This window comes from Aulonocara stuartgranti (genome assembly GCF_965226115.1).
Source record: "Aulonocara stuartgranti genome assembly, chromosome: 10".
In the NCBI taxonomy this organism is placed as follows: domain Eukaryota; kingdom Metazoa; phylum Chordata; class Actinopteri; order Cichliformes; family Cichlidae; genus Aulonocara; species Aulonocara stuartgranti.
In genome coordinates this window covers 14,598,930-14,616,445 of record NC_138946.1, presented here as the reverse complement: position 1 = coordinate 14,616,445, position 17,516 = coordinate 14,598,930, and the positions used below count along the sequence as shown (strand labels likewise).

The window sequence follows — 17,516 nt, the reverse complement described above, 5'->3', positions numbered from 1 at the left end:
GCTCTGTGTGCTGAGCAGCTGAAAGACTGCTGATTTTTCCTAAGCCAAATTTTCAATATCAGGGCCAGAAATGAGGAGGAGGAGATGGTGTAGGGCTGTCAGGAAGGGCAGGAGGCGCTGTTGAGTGATAGCCCAACGAGTTTGTAGGATTCTGACCCTTCGATGTTCCGGTTGTGCGACTGAATAACTCATGTTTAGCAGCATTAAGGGAGAATGTATCAGGGACGAACAATGTTCAAAATTTTTCGTGCTTGTAAAATGAGACCGACGAGGATGGGATTCGAACCCACGCGTGCAGAGCACAATGGATTAGCAGTCCATCGCCTTAACCACTCGGCCACCTCGTCATGTGCTCTACCTTTTCGAAGACTTTGGTACATATACACACTTATCTGACTGCTATAGTCTCTGTTTCTTGTTAGCATTTCCTGAACCTTCCTGCTGTGGTTAACGGCGGTGTTCTTCAAACTTAATCTTGTTCAAATTCACAATGTGAAACGCGTTAAAAAGCTCGGCATAGCTGCTCAGTGATTGGCTAAAGTTTCCATCGGCCACGATATACAACCTCTGATTGGCTGAGGGCTGATTCTCTCGTTGAATGAATATAGGAAGTGTGCAGCGTGAGACTGCAATTTGACATTCGCTCAGCGCTATAACGGAATCAAGGTAACGAGTTTTTGAGTTGACTTTTACCTTTATTTATATTTATCTCACTTGTGTATCAGTTAGCAGACAGTCATACCGATTAATGACTTGCACATTTTGTGATTAATTATTTTGTTTACAGAAGTCGCCGAGTCTTTATTAAATGCAGCCGTCTTAGCATGCACTCAGGAAGCTAACGTTATTCAGTTAGCTGTAGCCTCTGTATTCATACTTAATTCAGACACGTACTATCGTTGTGTTGGTTTTAAAAGAGACACAATCAGGATTTATTTTCGTGTGTAGACTCTTCATATCAGTTACTGTAGTTTTTTGGGGGGGAAAGTGAAACGGAAAATAAAACAGGCTCGAGTAATATTAACTGATTTTGAATCTGTGCCACGGTCCTGCAAGTCAAGGTTCACTGGACGATCAGCGCCTGTTGTCACAAAAGCTTCTCTCTTTACTGCTTCTCCGAAATATATTTATATGAAATATAACCACACTTCAATTCATGTAATTCCAGTTTCTTTGTACGCTTGTGCTTACAATGTCAATAAAGCTTATCTTATCTTAATTTACTTGCCACTGCACTATGCTCTATTTTAACCACTACAGCTCCCAATTGAAGTATATTAAAAAAAATATGTAAACAGGGCAATCTATTAAAGAATTAGTGTTAATTTCTAAGAATCATTAAAAACTTATTTGGGAACTAAAATCATTAGGTGAAGTCCTTTTGTGTTTTATTGCAAACTGAAAATCTGAGTATATTAGGGTACCAAGAGAGCAACTATAGTACTAGATAAGAATTCAGGAGTGGCAGACAAGAATGTGAGGGTGGTGAAGGACATGAGGTAAGTGAGGTGTGGTAGGGGTGACAGATGATTTTAAGGTGGGGGTAGAATTACATCAGAGATCTGAGCCCTTTCTTATTTGCAGCATTGATGGACAGGCTGACAGATGAGATCAGATGGGAGTCTCCAGCTTTGGGGGCTGCAGTGAGAATATAGAGCAGGTGGAAGTATGTTCTGGAGACAAGAGTAATGAAAGTCTTTGAAGCAAGACAAGAATACATGTGTGTGTGAATAAGAAGGAAGCACTTTTAACAGTGAAGATGCATGAAGTAGAGGCAGTAAAGATGTTAAAGGGACGAACTGTGCACAAGCGGGGTCAAGAAGCAAGTGCAGGCAGAGTTGAGCTTGGAGTGGTGGAGATGAGTGCCTGGAATAATTTGTGACAAAAGGATAGCAGCAAAACTGAAAGGGAAGATGTGCAAGAGTGAGACCTGGTATGTTTTTTTTTTTTGTTTTTTTTTTTTAAGCCTGTCCGGTCTGGCAGCTTTTGCAATTACATTTATGATCTAAATATACTGTTGTGACAAACATGTTTGCTTGAGGAGCTCTGTAGACTCTCTATAGCAGGGTTGGGGAACTCCAGGCCTCAAGGGCCTGTGTCGTGCTGTGTTAGATAGGACCCTGGGTCAACACACCTGAGTCAAATGATTAGTTCATTACCAGGCCTCTGGAGAACTTCAAGGCATGTTGAGGAGGTAATTTAGCCATTTAAATCAGCTGTGTTGGATCAAGGCCTGGAGTTCCCCCACCCCGGCTCTATAGGCTGCTTGTTCATTTTTCTTCTTCCTTTATCTATTTATTAATTATTATTATTAATACTATTATTTTTCACAGCAGTTCCAAAATATATCAATGTCAGAGCTAACAGGTAGGGGAAAAGACGGAAAGAAAAAGAGAGGGGGAGAAAATAAGAGAACTAAAGAGGTGACAGAGCACATGTAGAAAAGCACAGTGGGTTGCTCAAATGTGCACGCGTGTCATGATAATGTACTTGATAATGATGGCAAGAAACTGCAATAACGCAACCAACAAGCCAAAGAGAAGTTTTTGGGGGCCTGAAGACCCAAGGCTACAGATCTCAATGGCAACCATGTGCCCTCTGCATTGAAAGAGAAACGTTCGGTGTATGTGTTGGTGTGTGAGCGTATGATGTGTAAAAAGAGGAGTATGAGTGAAAATCAGATGGATATTAAAATGGAAGGGGACACACAGACATCAGTTTTACATAAAGACACACACCCATCCCCTTTGTCTCCCCCCCTTTCCACACCTATCCACCACCCCACCCTCACCTCTCAGGATGGATAAGTTCAGAAATGAGCTAACAGTCACCAGTTAGGAGACAAAGTTAGAGAGACAAGGCTGAGATGTTTTGGACATGCGCAGAGGAGGGATAGTGGATATAATGGACAAAGGATGTTGAATATGGAGCTGCAAAGGGAGGAGAAAAAGAAGACAACAACAGAAGAAGTAAAAGGATTGGTGTGGTAGAGGAGGATGCTAGATATTAGGTGAGATGACCTGGTGACCCCTAAAGGGACCGACCAAAAGAGGAAGGACAAGAAGCTGGCAAACCCAACTCTTAAAAAGACTCTTAAAATAATTATACATAGAAGTCATTCTAGTATCTGTAGGACTGTTGCAAGTAAATATCAGTGTGTTTGTATCGTACACAAGCTGTTCTACACTGCATGTCCTGCCTGACAGAGACAGGTGTGCAAATACCCACGGTTTAAACAAAAAAAAAAAAGAAGAAAGTTGTAGGTTCTAACTTGAAGCACCACTTATCTTGCTGTCCCACATTTCCTCCTAACATGTTCCCCACTTTCCTTTCCTGCTATTTTAATACAGCACGAGTGTAACGTTCAGACTCAAGATGGTGGACTCCCAGTACTACCTCCCAAATGACATTGGAATCTCCGCACTCGACTGCAGCGAGGCCTTTCGTTTGCTTTCACCTCAGGAGAAGATGTACGCCCACTACCTGTCACGCGCATCTTGGTATGTTACTAATGCAAAAATGTGAGAATGTCAACACTCTGAAATTACATGTTTCACCTTCTTGAAACAACAAAAGACTTCAGGTTATTTAAAATTTGCCGTCCTGCTGGTTTTAAAAATAACAAATGTAAATACATCTGTTTGAACGTTTGTCTTAGGTATGGCGGTCTGGTAGTACTGCTGCAGACGTCCCCCGAGTCTGCAAACATCTTTGTCTTGCTGCAGAGAATCTTCAGGAAGCAGACGCCTGCACAGCTGGAACAGGTCGCCACAGCAGCTGGGCTCAGCTCTGAGGAGTATCAGGTACACGGCCTCGCCGTCTCTCTGCCGTTTCATTTCTTTCTAAAACAAGCTTTCATCCACAAACGGCTGCAGCCATATAAAAATGTTTCTTCGATGTTTTGTCGTTTATGATATTCAGGCCTTTCTGGTGTATGCAGCAGGTCTGTATGCAAACATGGGCAACTACAAGTCTTTTGGAGACACAAAGTTCATCCCAAATCTGCCTAAGGTAAAACAGGCCTGCAGTAAGAGTTGTCAATCTAGTTTAGATACTTTTTAACCAGATTATAGGTTGAGGACAACTGTAAAAGCAGCTTCGTAGAGTGTAAACACGAAGCTAACAAAATGTAACTTTAGAAACCTGAAAGATATCAGTGGTGTTCAGAACAAGTGTGCCTGATATAGTGTAATCTGATGTGTTTATCTGTCTGCATCTGTGGCATGTACACTAGGACAAGCTGAAAGCGCTGGTTTGGGCCAGCCAGGCCTTTCAGGAGCAGCCGGCTGAGATGGAGGCTCTGTGGGACAGCTGCTCCTGTCTCCTCTACTCGCTGGAAAACAGACAGAAACAGCTGGGGCTGGGCGACAAGGTGGGATCTTTTAATCATTTAAAGCCAAGTGCAGGCTGGCTGGTTAACAATTTTGATTAAATAGCCAGTGGTTTTCATAGATGGGAGAAATGTGACAAATGGTTTTGGCCTCAGCTGCAAAAGTTTCGTTCTCTTTGGTTTTATTTTGACTTCTTCTTCTTTTCCCCCCCTTAATTCTGAGATTTTATCTGCTTTTTAGGAAAGCAGTAAATATGCTTGTTCCCTGTGAGAGGATGCATGGCTCATTGACTCAATTTGTTTTTGTTTGCTTCAGGGAATTACCACCTATTTCTCAGGAAACTGCTGCCTGGAGGATGCTGAGCTGGCTCAGAAGTTCCTCGACTCAAAAGTAAGCAAATTCACATCTAAAATAAATATTTTATTGTTTCTTTTATCTCTTTTAATCTCCTTCTTATGATAAATGTGTTTTTAATCTGCCTTTGAGTCTTACTCAGTTTATTCTTGTCGCTTGTTTCTAGAAACTGTCTGCCTACAACACGCGTCTGTTTAAGAAGGAAGACGGAGGGAAAGCCTGCTATGAGGTCCGCTTGGCTTCAGCTGTGCAAAAAGGTCAAACTGCAGTTAAAAAAGCCAAAACAAAATGGCATGCAAAAAGTATTTCAATATATATTAATGAAAATAAATAAATAATTGGTTCACAGACTGCGCAGTGGATGGGGAGTGCGAGTCCTGCTGTGGCAGCTTCAGCTTTGAAGACAAAGAGTTCACTGTGAAGAGGGGAGACTATAGCCGTGTCATGGAAAAAGTCTGCTATTATCTTGAAAAAGCACAGGTGAGACGGCTAAGAATGCAGTGGAGCTTACATGAATACCAGTTTTATCATTTAAATCTAAAACATAAAGTTGGGTTAGTAAAATATCAGTAATTGTCTTTACGAGAAGATTGAGTGAACCAAAAAATGTTTCTGTCAGAGTTCTAGTTACAAAATAAGTTTTGTTTCGTTCATCATCATCATCATCATCATCATTTATTTATATAGCACTTTAAAAACACACCTGGTAAACCAAAGTGTTGTACAATACAAATATAAATATAGTAATAAAATAGCAGAAACCAGACGTAGCAATAAAATTAATAAAAATGTCAGTTACCCACAGAGTTAAAAGCCAGGGAATAAAAATAGGTTTTTAATAAGGACTTAAAAACTGGCACTGATGTAGTTGTCTAATATGGAGAGGAAGATTATTCCAAAGCATCGGCGCTGCAACAGAGAACGCTCGGTCTCCTCTAAGTTTCAGCCGTGACTTTGGGACCGAAAGCAACAACTGCTCAGCTGACCGAAGGGAACGAATGGGGACATGGGGCTTCATTAGTCAGACAAATAAACAGGTGCCAGACCATTTAGAGATTTAAAAACCAATAAAAGGACTTTAAAACGGATCCTAAATTCAATTAGAAGCCACTGTAGAGAGGCCAAAATCGGAGTGATGTGGTCAAATTTCCTTCTGCCAGTTAAAGGTTGTACCGCAGCATTTTGCACTAGTTGCAAGTGTGACAAAGTGCCCTGCCCAACCCCTGTTAAAAGAGAATTTGTTTGTGAATGTCTTGCAGGCCTATGCTGCCAATGAGAACCAGAGGAAGATGCTTGAAGAGTACACACGCAGCTTCACCTTAGGCTCCATTGACGCACATAAAGAGGGTTCGCGCTACTGGATTAAAGACAAGGGGCCAATTGTGGAGAGGTGAGTCCACTAATCAGCAGCACAGTACGTTTATGAGATCCCGATGAATTTTAGAGAGGGACTATTTTAGCACCGTTTAAATTCTGCTGCTCAGTGAAATTGATTTATTACATTTCCTGCCTATTTACTTCCCCTTAAAACTCATTCTGACCTTTGCACTGTGAATGAATACCGCTCTTCACTCTACTCCTTATTATCCCTTCATTTCCTCCCCGGTCTTGCTTCCTCTCAGTTATATAGGTTTCATCGAGAGCTACAGAGACCCATTTGGCTCCAGAGGAGAGTTTGAAGGTAAGTGCCAAGCTGATGAAGAAGAGCGATACTGTCATGACTATTGTTGTGCAAGCTGTGATCTTATGGGTCTCTTTGGGTTTTATTTCCTGCTGGTTGGCTGAGCTTACTTAAGTAGATGGACTTAGCATCTCCCCTGGATACATTTCTGTGTTTTGCCCCATTAGTAATTGCAGCCTGTGGTCTTTAAATGAACACGCATTGTAAAGGACGTTGTTTAGTACTACTGTTGAAATGCTGGATCTAATTTGGGCAACATATGTCCAAGTGTCCATGAATCCTTATCAGTGTGAGACTGATAAGGATTTTTTTTTCTCTCCCAACCTACTCTTGGCTCTGTGTGATGTCAGTGAGAGTGGCGATCCCTTATATGGTTATTTCAGGCACATGCCGATCAGCAAAAATTTGTGTTAAAGGGAGGGGGAAGGGAGCTAAAAAAGCTTGTTTGAAACGGTGGAAAATCTGAGTGTGTGCACCAAGGGACGGATGAATAACAATTTAAGCTGTGAGTCATGCAAAACTACTCCAGTAGAGTCGAAAAATAAAAATACAGACCTGGAAATGAGCATTAAAAAATTACGTGGTGGATTTGATTTCCTAAGTTTATTGCGTCATGCTGTTTTAGGTTTTGTGGCCGTTGTGAACAAGGCGATGAGTGAGCGTTTCGCCAAACTGGTGAGTTCAGCAGAAGTCTTGCTTCCTGAGTTGCCTTGGCCGCAGGAGTTTGAGAAGGATACGTTCCTTAAACCGGACTTCACCTCACTGGACGTTCTCACCTTCGCTGGGAGTGGAATACCAGCTGGCATCAACATCCCCAACTGTACGTGCGCAGAAATCTCTGACACTGTCAAACAGCTGAGTCCAGCTTGATTACAGCATTGAGCTTGTTTGTTTGTTTGTTTTTGTTTGTTTGTTTGTTTGTATATAGACGATGACATCAGACAGACAGAGGGCTTTAAAAACGTGTCGCTTGGTAACGTGCTGGCTGTAGCCTATGCAACGCAAAAGGAAAAACTGACCTTCCTGGAGGAGGGTGACAAGGTATTTTACACATTTTTCTGATTCTCTTAAACACCATCTCTGTTTTCCATTCACACACCTGTGTAATAATACATTCTCCTGATCCTTCTGTTTTCTCCAGGATTTGTTTATCAAATGGAAGGGCCCGTCGTTCGAAGTGCAGGTTGGACTTCACGAGCTTCTGGGTCACGGGAGCGGAAAGCTGTTTGTCCAGGTCTGTTTACTTCCTGTGGTGTGTTAAGAGCAGCAGATATAGCCCGTTCCTCTTTGTAAAATGTTTCATTTAATGATTTTTTTTTTTTCTGGACAATTTAAAAAAATCAGTGAATAAATCTAGTTTGTGTGTCCTCAATCTCCATCCATAGGATGACATGGGCAAGTTTAACTTTGACCAAAGTAAGGTGATCAACCCAGAGACCGGTGAACCGGTGAGTTTGTTTTTGTGTGCACCTTTCTGTTTGGTTTTAAAATCTAATGGCCGTTTTCATGCTTTAGTTTTCAGTTGCTGAATAAAAGAGAGACTTAATGTGTGAACATGCGTTTCAGGTGTCCAGCTGGTATCGGGGCAGCGAGACCTGGGACAGTAAGTTCTCCACGATTGCTTCTTCTTATGAAGAATGCCGCGCTGAGTGTGTCGGACTCTATTTGTGCCTCAACAAACAAGTGCTCAGGTATGTCCTGCACACTGTATCTTGTAATAAATATGTATTATATATGTTAAACTAACTTACACATCCCACCTTAACCAAAAAGTTTTCTTATTGGCATCTACAGGTAACAATCACTCCCAGCAGTGAAATTCTTAGGCTCAGCATCTCCTCAATATTTCATGTAGAGAAGCAAATATTGCACATAAAGTAAAAATAAAAAGGAGATCAAATAAACTGTATAAATAAGAAAATAAAAGTCACATTTGGATTCAAAAGTCTCCCTCAAATTTCCATAAACTGACAGATTTTTGCAGCTGGAAAAATATTTGTGGGATCCAAGAATCTTTTGGGAACAAAAACAAAGGCTTTCAATCTATTTAAATATGTAATGAATATTAAAAAAAACAAACTCCAGAGCCAAGTGAAATAGTGCCCACTTTATTTGGATGTTTGGAAACTTTAAGCAGCTCTTCAGTCCACTTTTACAGTTATTTTTCAGTCTTACTCCAGTTTTTGGACATGGATGGGTTTTTTGTTAAATATATAAAAGTGGGTTGGAGGTAGTGGTCATTATGTATGTCCAAGAGTGTGGCTGATTCTCTGTGGGGTCGGTGCGTTTACATCCATGTGTTTCTCTGCCAGTATTTTTGGCCATGAGGGTCAGGATGCAGATGATGTGGTGTACATAAACTGGCTCAGCATGGTGAGAGCGGGACTGCTGGGCCTGGAGTTCTACACACCTGAGAGCAAGCGCTGGAGACAGGTAATGTGTCTGCTCACTGAGCAGTTTTCCTCTTACTAGTGGCCTCTTTTCACTTCTTCTTCAAAGTTGCAAAGTATTAGCTGAACAGTTTCTACAATCAAGCATACAGAACGTTGACTATGTGTTTCTTACAGCCTCAGCTCGATACGTCTGTGTCATTTTTATAAATAAGTTGATGGTAAATTTCAGTTTGTTTGTTAGACAGTACGTCAACTATATGTGGCGTTATGTGTTTGTGTCAGGCTCACATGCAGGCTCGATTCGTCATCCTACGCGTGCTGCTGGAGGCTGGAGAGGGCCTGGTGGGCCTGGAGGAAGTAACGGGAGAAGATGGCAAGCCCGATGCACAAATTACACTGGACCGAAGCAAGATCCCCACCGTGGGCAAGAACGCCATCCATAGGTTCCTTTGTAAACTGCAGGTAATCAATACTTCTCCAATCAATGGATGCAAAATAGAATAATTCACTAGAATCGATTTGACAGCTACATGCACCACTAAATTAAGCAGCAACAATTTTGATTAGCAGTTGAGTGTTTTATGTTTAAAAAAATATATATTAAAACTTAATTGGGTGCACCATGGCAAATGTGAATTTGTGTATTATTTACTTTTGCAGTAACTTATAGTTAGGATTTTAGTTTGAGGGTTGAACAAAACAATGAAATGAGTCAAGCTTTTGTAACCTGTTTTGCAACTAGATTGATCCAAACTTTCCACCTAAGTTTACTCTAAGCCATCATCTAAGCTTTATTGTCGTCTTTCTGTTGATTTCATTCAGTATGCTGTTAAGCTGAATCCACAGTTTGTAAACTGATTTGTAGGTCTTTAAGTCGACGGCAGACGTGGAAGGAGGCAGGGCTTTCTATGACAAGTACTCCACTGTAAGCGACACTGGCGCTCACAACTTTTTGCGCCTGCGCGAGACGGTGCTGCTGAGGAAGGAGGCTCGCAAGATGTTTGTTCAAGCCAACACAAGAATCAGCGGTATGGAAATGACTCTGTTTTAACAGGGTGCTGTCTGATTTATTTATTTATGTTTGATAACCGGTCTAGCTGTTTTCACTTCTATAAAACTATTCATAAGCATGTGATGATTAGGGTTGGGATCGGGGGAAACGAAACGACAATTTGCATGGTAAGGTGTCAATTTTAAAACACTATTGGAATACTGCAAACAAGAGGGCTCAGAATGTGATTCTTTTGGACATTCTGTTACCAATTGCAACTGATCGCAAGGCAATTGCACAGGTTGGCTGATAGAAGGCAAGTGTTCTGCTAACATTCGCAGTCTGACTTGGACTGATTTATCAGAAACAGGTTGAATACATTTGGCAGCTTATCTCCCCTTTCAATTACAGACTGATAGATGGTCTTATGGTGACAGAGTCAATCTCATTTTGCAGCAAAAAACTTGTGATATAAACTTATCTGGTTGGATAAAACATATTGACTTGATTGAGTTCAATGTCTACATTATTTTCAGTTGAAAAAAGGAGAAATCATAATGTATGTGATTTTACAGATCCTAAAATGTTAAATCTGATTAATATAGTGTTGTGAGGTAATGAATGGAAAGGATGATTACGCTTCTCTATATCCAAGTTTTATTTGGAAGCTTCCAAAAATACCTTTTTGGAGTTTGCTTAAAGACTACGTGTCAAATCTGTAATGGCACTGCTTCATCCTCGCATAGAAATATTAACAATTGTACAAATATACCTCTCTGACCTGTCTTATGGTCGGAGGGTAAGATGGCGGCGCCATTGCGTGCAATAGGTCGGCAGCCTTATGAAATGTCCCCTTGTGGGACTAATAAAGGTATATCAAATCAAATGGCATTAAAAATATATTAACTGTTCAACTTGTTGTGACAGACAACAGTTATACAAGCATACAAACAAGTGAATTAGCTCTGTTCTGCCAGAGTTAATCATTCAGTCTGTGTGTGTTTGATTTCCAGGGGATAGTGTTGAGCTGGTGGAATACGAAGGCAGCGCAGCAGGTTTGATTCGTTCCTTTACCGAGCGCTTCCAAGACGATGCAGAGCAGCTGGAGTCCGGCCTGCTGGAGCTGAGCAAACAAGACGCTCCCTGCTGGTGTTGATATGTGGAGGGAGGGAGAATCTGCTTTGCAATTTCCAAAAAGTACCAACAGAAATCAGATTTTTCTTCTTTTTTTCTTTCTTTGCAACTGTATGCAATAGCAGAATGATTCTTTCTTACATCCAATAAAGCCATAGAACCAGAGCAGCCACAACTTTTCAAGCACCAACTGATTCTTAAGCACTCTGGTTCCGTGTCACGTCTGTTTCTGATGACAATTGTCAGACACGGTGTGAGTGAGATGATTATTAATAGCTCATCACTCTTGCAGATGTCTTTGGCAAACACTTTTCTAATGAAGTAAGAACTAAACCAATGTAACCCTGACACTTAAAAACAGTTAAAGCATTGAAAAGATGCTTTTACAAATCTTTATGGTAACTCAAAGTGATTGAAGTGAATACTTTTTTACAGTCAACTCATGGCTACAGATTTTACAGTCTTCACAGCTGGTCCTTTTTAGTTTTATGCCCATTTCGGTGTTAATGACTTGAGAGGTTTAGGACTGTTAACTAGCTCCAGTGACAACTTAATGTTGACTGTAAGGCAAAGTAATACTTCATGGGTTTTTTTTTTTGCCCAGTTTGGTATTAAGACATATTGGATTAGTGTTATTCCTCTTTCTGGTGAGTTGGACTAGTAAGTATTTTTGATGTTGAATCTGAACAAATAAAAAAAAAAAATCAATTTGATAAGATCTGGGTGGTATTTTTTCTTTCCTTCCAGAATCATAGCAGGTTTCATTTTCATAAACTCACTTTTACTACACGTTAACAATAAAGAGTCACCCTGAAGAAACTACTGGCATTCTGAAGTAATCCCAGGGATTAGTAATTAAAAGGCAGTTTAAGCTGTTTGCTCGTTAGATGCTTTTGTACCATCGCCCTGTTTGTCGGATGTATCAGGAGTAGGGGTGGGTTTTAATAATCAATTCATTGATTAAAATCAATTCTGGCTTGGATAACGTGATATCATTCATTAAAATCCTGAATCGATTTTTTTATATAAATGTATTTTGCCCAAAATTCCAGAATCTCAGGTGAAACCTCACAAAATTTCAACCACCACCAAACATCTAAAACAGTAAATGAGAGCAGGTACACGGCTTCTGTACAAAGACGTAAACACAAAGCGCGGACCCGCCGACGGATCAGAATCGGTGAGATGTCGCCTTTCTCACCGACGGCACGGACACGGTCGAGGCTGAAAGCCGACAGCTCGCTGCTTCTGATGTTTCGGCGGGTCCGCGCTTTGTGTTTACGCCCTTTTTGCGCTGATTCTAAAGCTGTTAGTTTGATCTCTCTCCAAACAATATTGACCGAACCAGCAGCAAAAGAAGATCCAAACTACGCTTTATATAAACATCGTCATGAATTCCCTCTGACTTTTGCGGTTTTGCTTCCACCACGATAAAAATCACACTTCATGCACAGCTCTCTCTCTCTCTCTTTCTCAGTGTACTTCAAGAACAGTTTCCCATCTATCCCCGAAATCTGTTTTCTGCATTATTCGCTTGCTTGTTACGCACAAGTCTACCGTTGTTTACAGCGCTGTCGGCCGATGTTTTTTTTTTTTTTTCCCCTTTTACTTACTTCCGAAAAGAAAACCTAACTTCTGAACAAATTTAAACTTTTTAAAATTATACAAAATGCAAAACGCCGTGTCTCTAATAAAACCGCTGTAACTTTAGAGGTAATGTTCATATGTTGATTAATGGTTTTTTCGTTTTTGATGTACTGTGGAATATTTTTATAAAATCCCAGGCCAGGAAAATCACCTTCATGTTTTTCTGTGTTTTATCTTCAGCTACTTTGACACAAAGGCCTCTGCTGTGACGCTCACACCTTTTGATAAAGTCTGGAAAGTGTCAGCTTCCCTTTTAATAGATACAAAAATATGTCAATGTACTGATCTGAATTATAATATTTCTGACTGTCTGAGGCAAAATTTCCCAGATTCAAATTGAATTGAATCGAATCGTGGATCGAATCGATTCTAAACATCAGTGACGATACCCAGCCCTAATCAGGAGTTTCTGCCGTTTCTTCAGTACTGCAGCTCTCCCTATCGTTTACAGAAGCAGCATTCGTTTGTAACACCAAGTCAACCTTTTCCATCTTTGTGCTGATCTTTGTATTCTCCATCCTTGTTTTCGATCACTTGTGCTTCCTCCTTCTCTTCAGCTTCACTGTCTGATCTCAACTGATCCGGTGTTGAAGGAGTGGAGTATGTATCGCTGGCCAGCTCTATCAACGGAGAGAAGGGTTGGGAGATGAAGGGAGAGAGAGAGTAGGGGACCTTAGGAGAAAGAGATGGGGACTGATAAGGCGAATGGGAGGGAGAAAGGCTGGGTGAGTCATTAGGGGAGAGAGAAATGTGCATCTTGGGAGATACAGATGGGGACTGATAAGGGGAAAGAGAGGGAGAAGCACTGGGAGAGTCACGAGGAGAGAGGGATTGAAAAATTTTGGGGAAAAGAGGAGGTGGCTTAGACGACAGTGAGGCACAATTGGGGAAACTGATTATTGGACAGGGTTTCATGTAGTCTGAGTCAGCTGGGAGATGCTCCTTTATTGCTGGTGGCTGGGCAGTAGCCTCCTCTTCTTTCACTCCCTCTTTACTTTGGCGTGCTTCCATCTGCTGCTCCTGCATCCCTGGCTGGATCTGAGGAATTGCTGATGAAGGCTGCGGTTGACCACCGCTGGGATCGTTTTGCGTCACCGGCTGGGTATGGCCGTCTTGAGCAGTTTGGCCTTTTCTCAGCTCGAGTGTTTCCTGTCCGCTCTTCTGGGCTTTACACCTCCCCTTGGTTTTTGGCATTAAAGGTGGCGGAGGTGGTGGAGCAAGCGGGGGCGACAGCATGGTCGATGTCTCTGTTGAAACCCGGACTTTGAGGCTGTGCTTGAACATGCGCCGTCTGGATAAAGTGCTCTGAGACTGCAGGAAAAGAGGGTTGATGAAACAGAGAGCGCCCAGCCCAGAGCCACAGTCCAGCTCTAAGGGACTACGCGTGGTGATCGGGCAAAACTCGTGGAACAAGGTGGAATTTAGAGACGATTTCTGGGCGGCAGCATCTGAGTCAGGTGCAGATTTATGCTGGTTGTCTGAGTCTGGCTGTGGAGCTGAGTCAGACGGAGCTGGAGAGCTTGACTGCAGTGCAGACTTAGGCAGGGCGGAGGTTGCAACATCTCGCTTCTTCTCCTTAGCTTTTCGGGGCTTAGGTGTCTCCCGTGGCCCACGGACATTTAGGTGGGAATTCCAAAACTCTACACAACAAAAAAATGTTTTGGTTATTTTAATAAGTTCATCATAACCAAATTTTACTGTGATTCTAATGCGAACAGTGATTTATTGAGTAAAGTTTACATTTTATAAGCTGCATAAATTCAACATCATTGTGACAGTAATTTACTATTGATTTATTTATTTTTTATTAAATTCACATTTCATACATAAAAGAATTAAGTAAGCAGAGGACAGAAAAGATGCACCTACACACAAACTTCCCCCAGTGGCTGCTTGCTAACCTGCGGCTGAGACATAATTAATGATGTGCTTAAATAAATCCTGGAAGATCAAAGTATTTGAAGTTGAGCATGCTTACAAAATCTTCTATTGGGGGAAAAAAATGAAATGACCAACCTATTCCCATGTGTGAGATAGACTCGAGCTCTTTGTGCGATGATGCCCTCGCTATTGCGTCAGGAAGCTCCAGAGGGAATGGTAGCACATCTCTGAAAAGAAACATGCGCCGCAGAGATTAAAAAGATCTGCATTAGTTCTTGCACATAAACAGATATTGGAATGGATTCACGTGGAAAAAGAGGAAGAAGTGATGACAACGTAATAGGACTTGAGCAAGGTTAAAGAATCAAAATTATACCAAAGAACCACTAAGGAAACTGAGAATGAGGAAGGCAACATTTTACCTGCTAACACAGTAAAAGGAAATTAGTCTTGGAAGGTCTGGAAAGCTGATGGCTGAAGTCTCCAGAGACAGAGCTGCGGATGAAGAAAATTCAAATGTCAGGGATGTTTAGTGCGAGGGAACGCTGGCTGGTATTAATAATACAGCTTATCTGAGGAATTATTGAGTAGAATATTGGGTCTTTGGCCTGGAGTTTTACTTTAAAAGAAGACAATGAAAGGCATCTTTGCTTTTATCTGAATTCTAGTATTTATGTGTAAGTACTGTGTAATAGTACAGAAATGATAGTGTGTAGTTGTAGATTTAAAGCTGTCTGATATTTAATTACAGCATCTTCAGAATGAAAAGATTTTAAAGCTAGGTTAAATAAGACTCATAGAATTGCTGACAACACTGCACTCATCATGGTCTGTGTGCGTGTATTTTTTAATTTTTATTTGTTGCAATAAATAATAAAGTAAAAACAAGCAAATGGTGTATATAATACCTAGCCAAAAGAATATAATTAAAGAAAATGCAGATTTACATTTATATCCAGCACACGAGTACGGTGTTGTTGCTTCTCCTTGTTAAATGAGAAATTAACTGTGATTAACCACTTTTTTTTTTTGCTCAATGTTACAAGCCACTCCCAGGCATGATTACTGCCCGACCTGCTGGATCAGGAAATAAATTAAATCGAACCTGTCTGACAAAGTGATGTGGGCTGAAAGATCTCAAAAAGCAACAGATCATGCCATGATATAAAGACACTCAAGAAAAGCTGAGAAACAAAGTCACTGACTTCTATCAGCGACTTTGTTTGGTGCTTTGAGACTCCACCAAACCACAGTGAGAGCCATTATCCACATATGGAGTAAACAGTGGTGAACCTTCCCAGGAGTGGCCAGCTGACTAAAATTACTCCAAGAGCACATCGACGACTCATCCAAGAGGTCACAAAAGAACATCTACAGACCTGCAGGCGTCACTTGCCTCAGTGTTCATGATTCATCAATAAGAAAGTGACTGGGCAAAAATGTCATACGATGGCAGACCATTCAAACTTGAAAACTCTAATATGGCTGAATCCAAACACTTCCTTCCCATCTTTGATGCCTTAATTAATGAAATTATCTAATCAAAAACTGCATTTTGTATTTACTTTGTCTAATATTAACATTTGCTCGATGATCTAACATAAGTATGGCACATATGCAACAAGAATAAAAGAAATAAGGAAGAAGCTAAATAACTTTTTCACAGCACTCTATTAAACGTTAAGATGCTTTCCTAAAATGTGAGTGGACTCTTCCAAAGACTACCAAGTGTTGAGGTAATGCTCTTACTGCCTTGCTCCTCTCTGATACCAAACTGCTGAACAAACGATGGCACGCTGTCATCCGTCAAACGCACACAGAGCACGTTTCTTTGGGACGTGCGAGACTTTCGCACCAGGAACGTCTGCAAGACAACACAAGTGATTACTGAACGCAACTGGGAGTGCATAAGAAAAGGTAGGAGAGGAAATGTGGATGTGTGTTATGTCTGTGTCTCAGACCCCGGGAGGTTCCCTCTGCAGTATGTGCAGTGCTGTGGCTGGGTTGATTGATAGCTGAAGCCAGACGGGCACTGTAAGCAGGAGACGATCCAGTACACTGATGTTTTTCAGGGAACCCTGACCCCTCAGCTTGCGCTCCGATACTTGGGTGGGCTCTGGGAAATCGTACAGGGGTTCTTCTTGCTGTGCCATCTAAACACATATGCATACAACAACATAGTTAATGTGCTCCAAATCTCCATGCAGTCTCATAATGCTACACGTGGTTATGGCATCCTTCTGGATCCCAGTAATGACAGAAAGACGGGTGAGACTGCTGCACACAAACAGAGACACACACTTGTACCATAAATCTGACTGGATTGGACCGGAAAGTCCAGACTTGGTAAAGCACAGCAGCTCAGACAGAGCTTAAATAAAATAGCAACCTATGGTGAAGATCTTTAAATTACAGACACACCGACAGCAAACACAAACGTCACAACAGTCATTAGATGTTAAGTAAAAAAGGAGCAAATGTCAAACTGACACACTTATCCTTCTTAATACGAACGCATCAATGGGCTGAATCTGACCGCAGCCTATACATGTCAACTTGTCTGGACCCGCACGAAGTACATTCCTCTAAAACTTGCGCATTTCCTCCGCAAACTGCGCTGCACGCAGGCTTCTAGCGCTACAGTCATGTAATTGTGTGTCACAGCACGCTCATCTTATTTTTAAACAACCAACTCAAACTGTTTTACTACCTCTCTGCTCCGATTCTTCTCCTTCCTTTTTCACCTCCGGATCCACTTTATGATGGCATGCTTCGTGTTCTTCCACCAGCTTTTTTTTTTTTTTTTTTACTACGATAGGAAGTTTACTTCTCTTTCACTCTGGCCTGTCATGACGCGTGCTCTCCGATCTGAAGATGCCTTCTTTTGCTCCTCCTCCTAACCCACCTGATCTCACCTGGAGTCAAGTCAAGTCATCATGACGTCAGACTCACGTGTTCTAGATCCACATAAGACTTGAGTTATGTCTTATTTTTCTATTACTTTTTAGTACAGATAATAGTAACAAGTCGTTTTAGAAGAGCAGTTAAACAGGGGTTAATTGGTTTAAAGTCCTGTAGTTACAGAACCCATAGCCTCCGTTCAT

At 41.3% G+C, this 17,516-nt stretch overlaps 2 protein-coding genes across 4 annotated transcripts; one reads left to right on the top strand and one right to left on the bottom strand.

Annotated features, from left to right (window-relative positions):
• The first annotated feature begins 177 nt into the window (after positions 1-177).
• dpp3 (dipeptidyl-peptidase 3) lies at positions 178-11,593 on the top strand. 3 transcript variants are annotated; one of them, XM_082548482.1, is made up of 19 exons: positions 178-374; positions 3,351-3,500; positions 3,659-3,803; positions 3,922-4,011; positions 4,235-4,372; positions 4,647-4,721; positions 4,852-4,942; positions 5,035-5,165; positions 5,945-6,075; positions 6,308-6,366; positions 6,992-7,186; positions 7,295-7,407; positions 7,508-7,600; positions 7,752-7,814; positions 7,933-8,057; positions 8,679-8,799; positions 9,042-9,221; positions 9,625-9,787; positions 10,764-11,593. In XM_082548482.1, the coding sequence occupies exons 1-19, from the start codon at positions 214-216 to the stop codon at positions 10,904-10,906; spliced, it is 2,367 nt and encodes a 788-aa protein (XP_082404608.1). In that variant the 5' UTR covers positions 178-213; the 3' UTR covers positions 10,907-11,593. The 3 variants fall into 3 exon arrangements, with proteins under 3 accessions (XP_082404608.1, XP_082404610.1, XP_082404609.1); XM_082548484.1 differs by lacking the exon at positions 178-374 and adding an exon at positions 455-666; XM_082548483.1 differs by lacking the exon at positions 178-374 and adding an exon at positions 1,644-1,933.
• On the bottom strand, positions 11,435-17,220 carry LOC309715406 (uncharacterized protein). The gene is made up of 6 exons (XM_082548493.1): positions 17,123-17,220; positions 16,374-16,565; positions 16,162-16,276; positions 14,835-14,907; positions 14,548-14,639; positions 11,435-14,171 (listed from the first exon to the last, which is right to left on the bottom strand). The coding sequence occupies exons 2-6, from the start codon at positions 16,563-16,565 to the stop codon at positions 13,009-13,011; spliced, it is 1,635 nt and encodes a 544-aa protein (XP_082404619.1). The 5' UTR covers positions 17,123-17,220; the 3' UTR covers positions 11,435-13,008.
• Between the last annotated feature and the right edge of the window lie 296 nt (positions 17,221-17,516).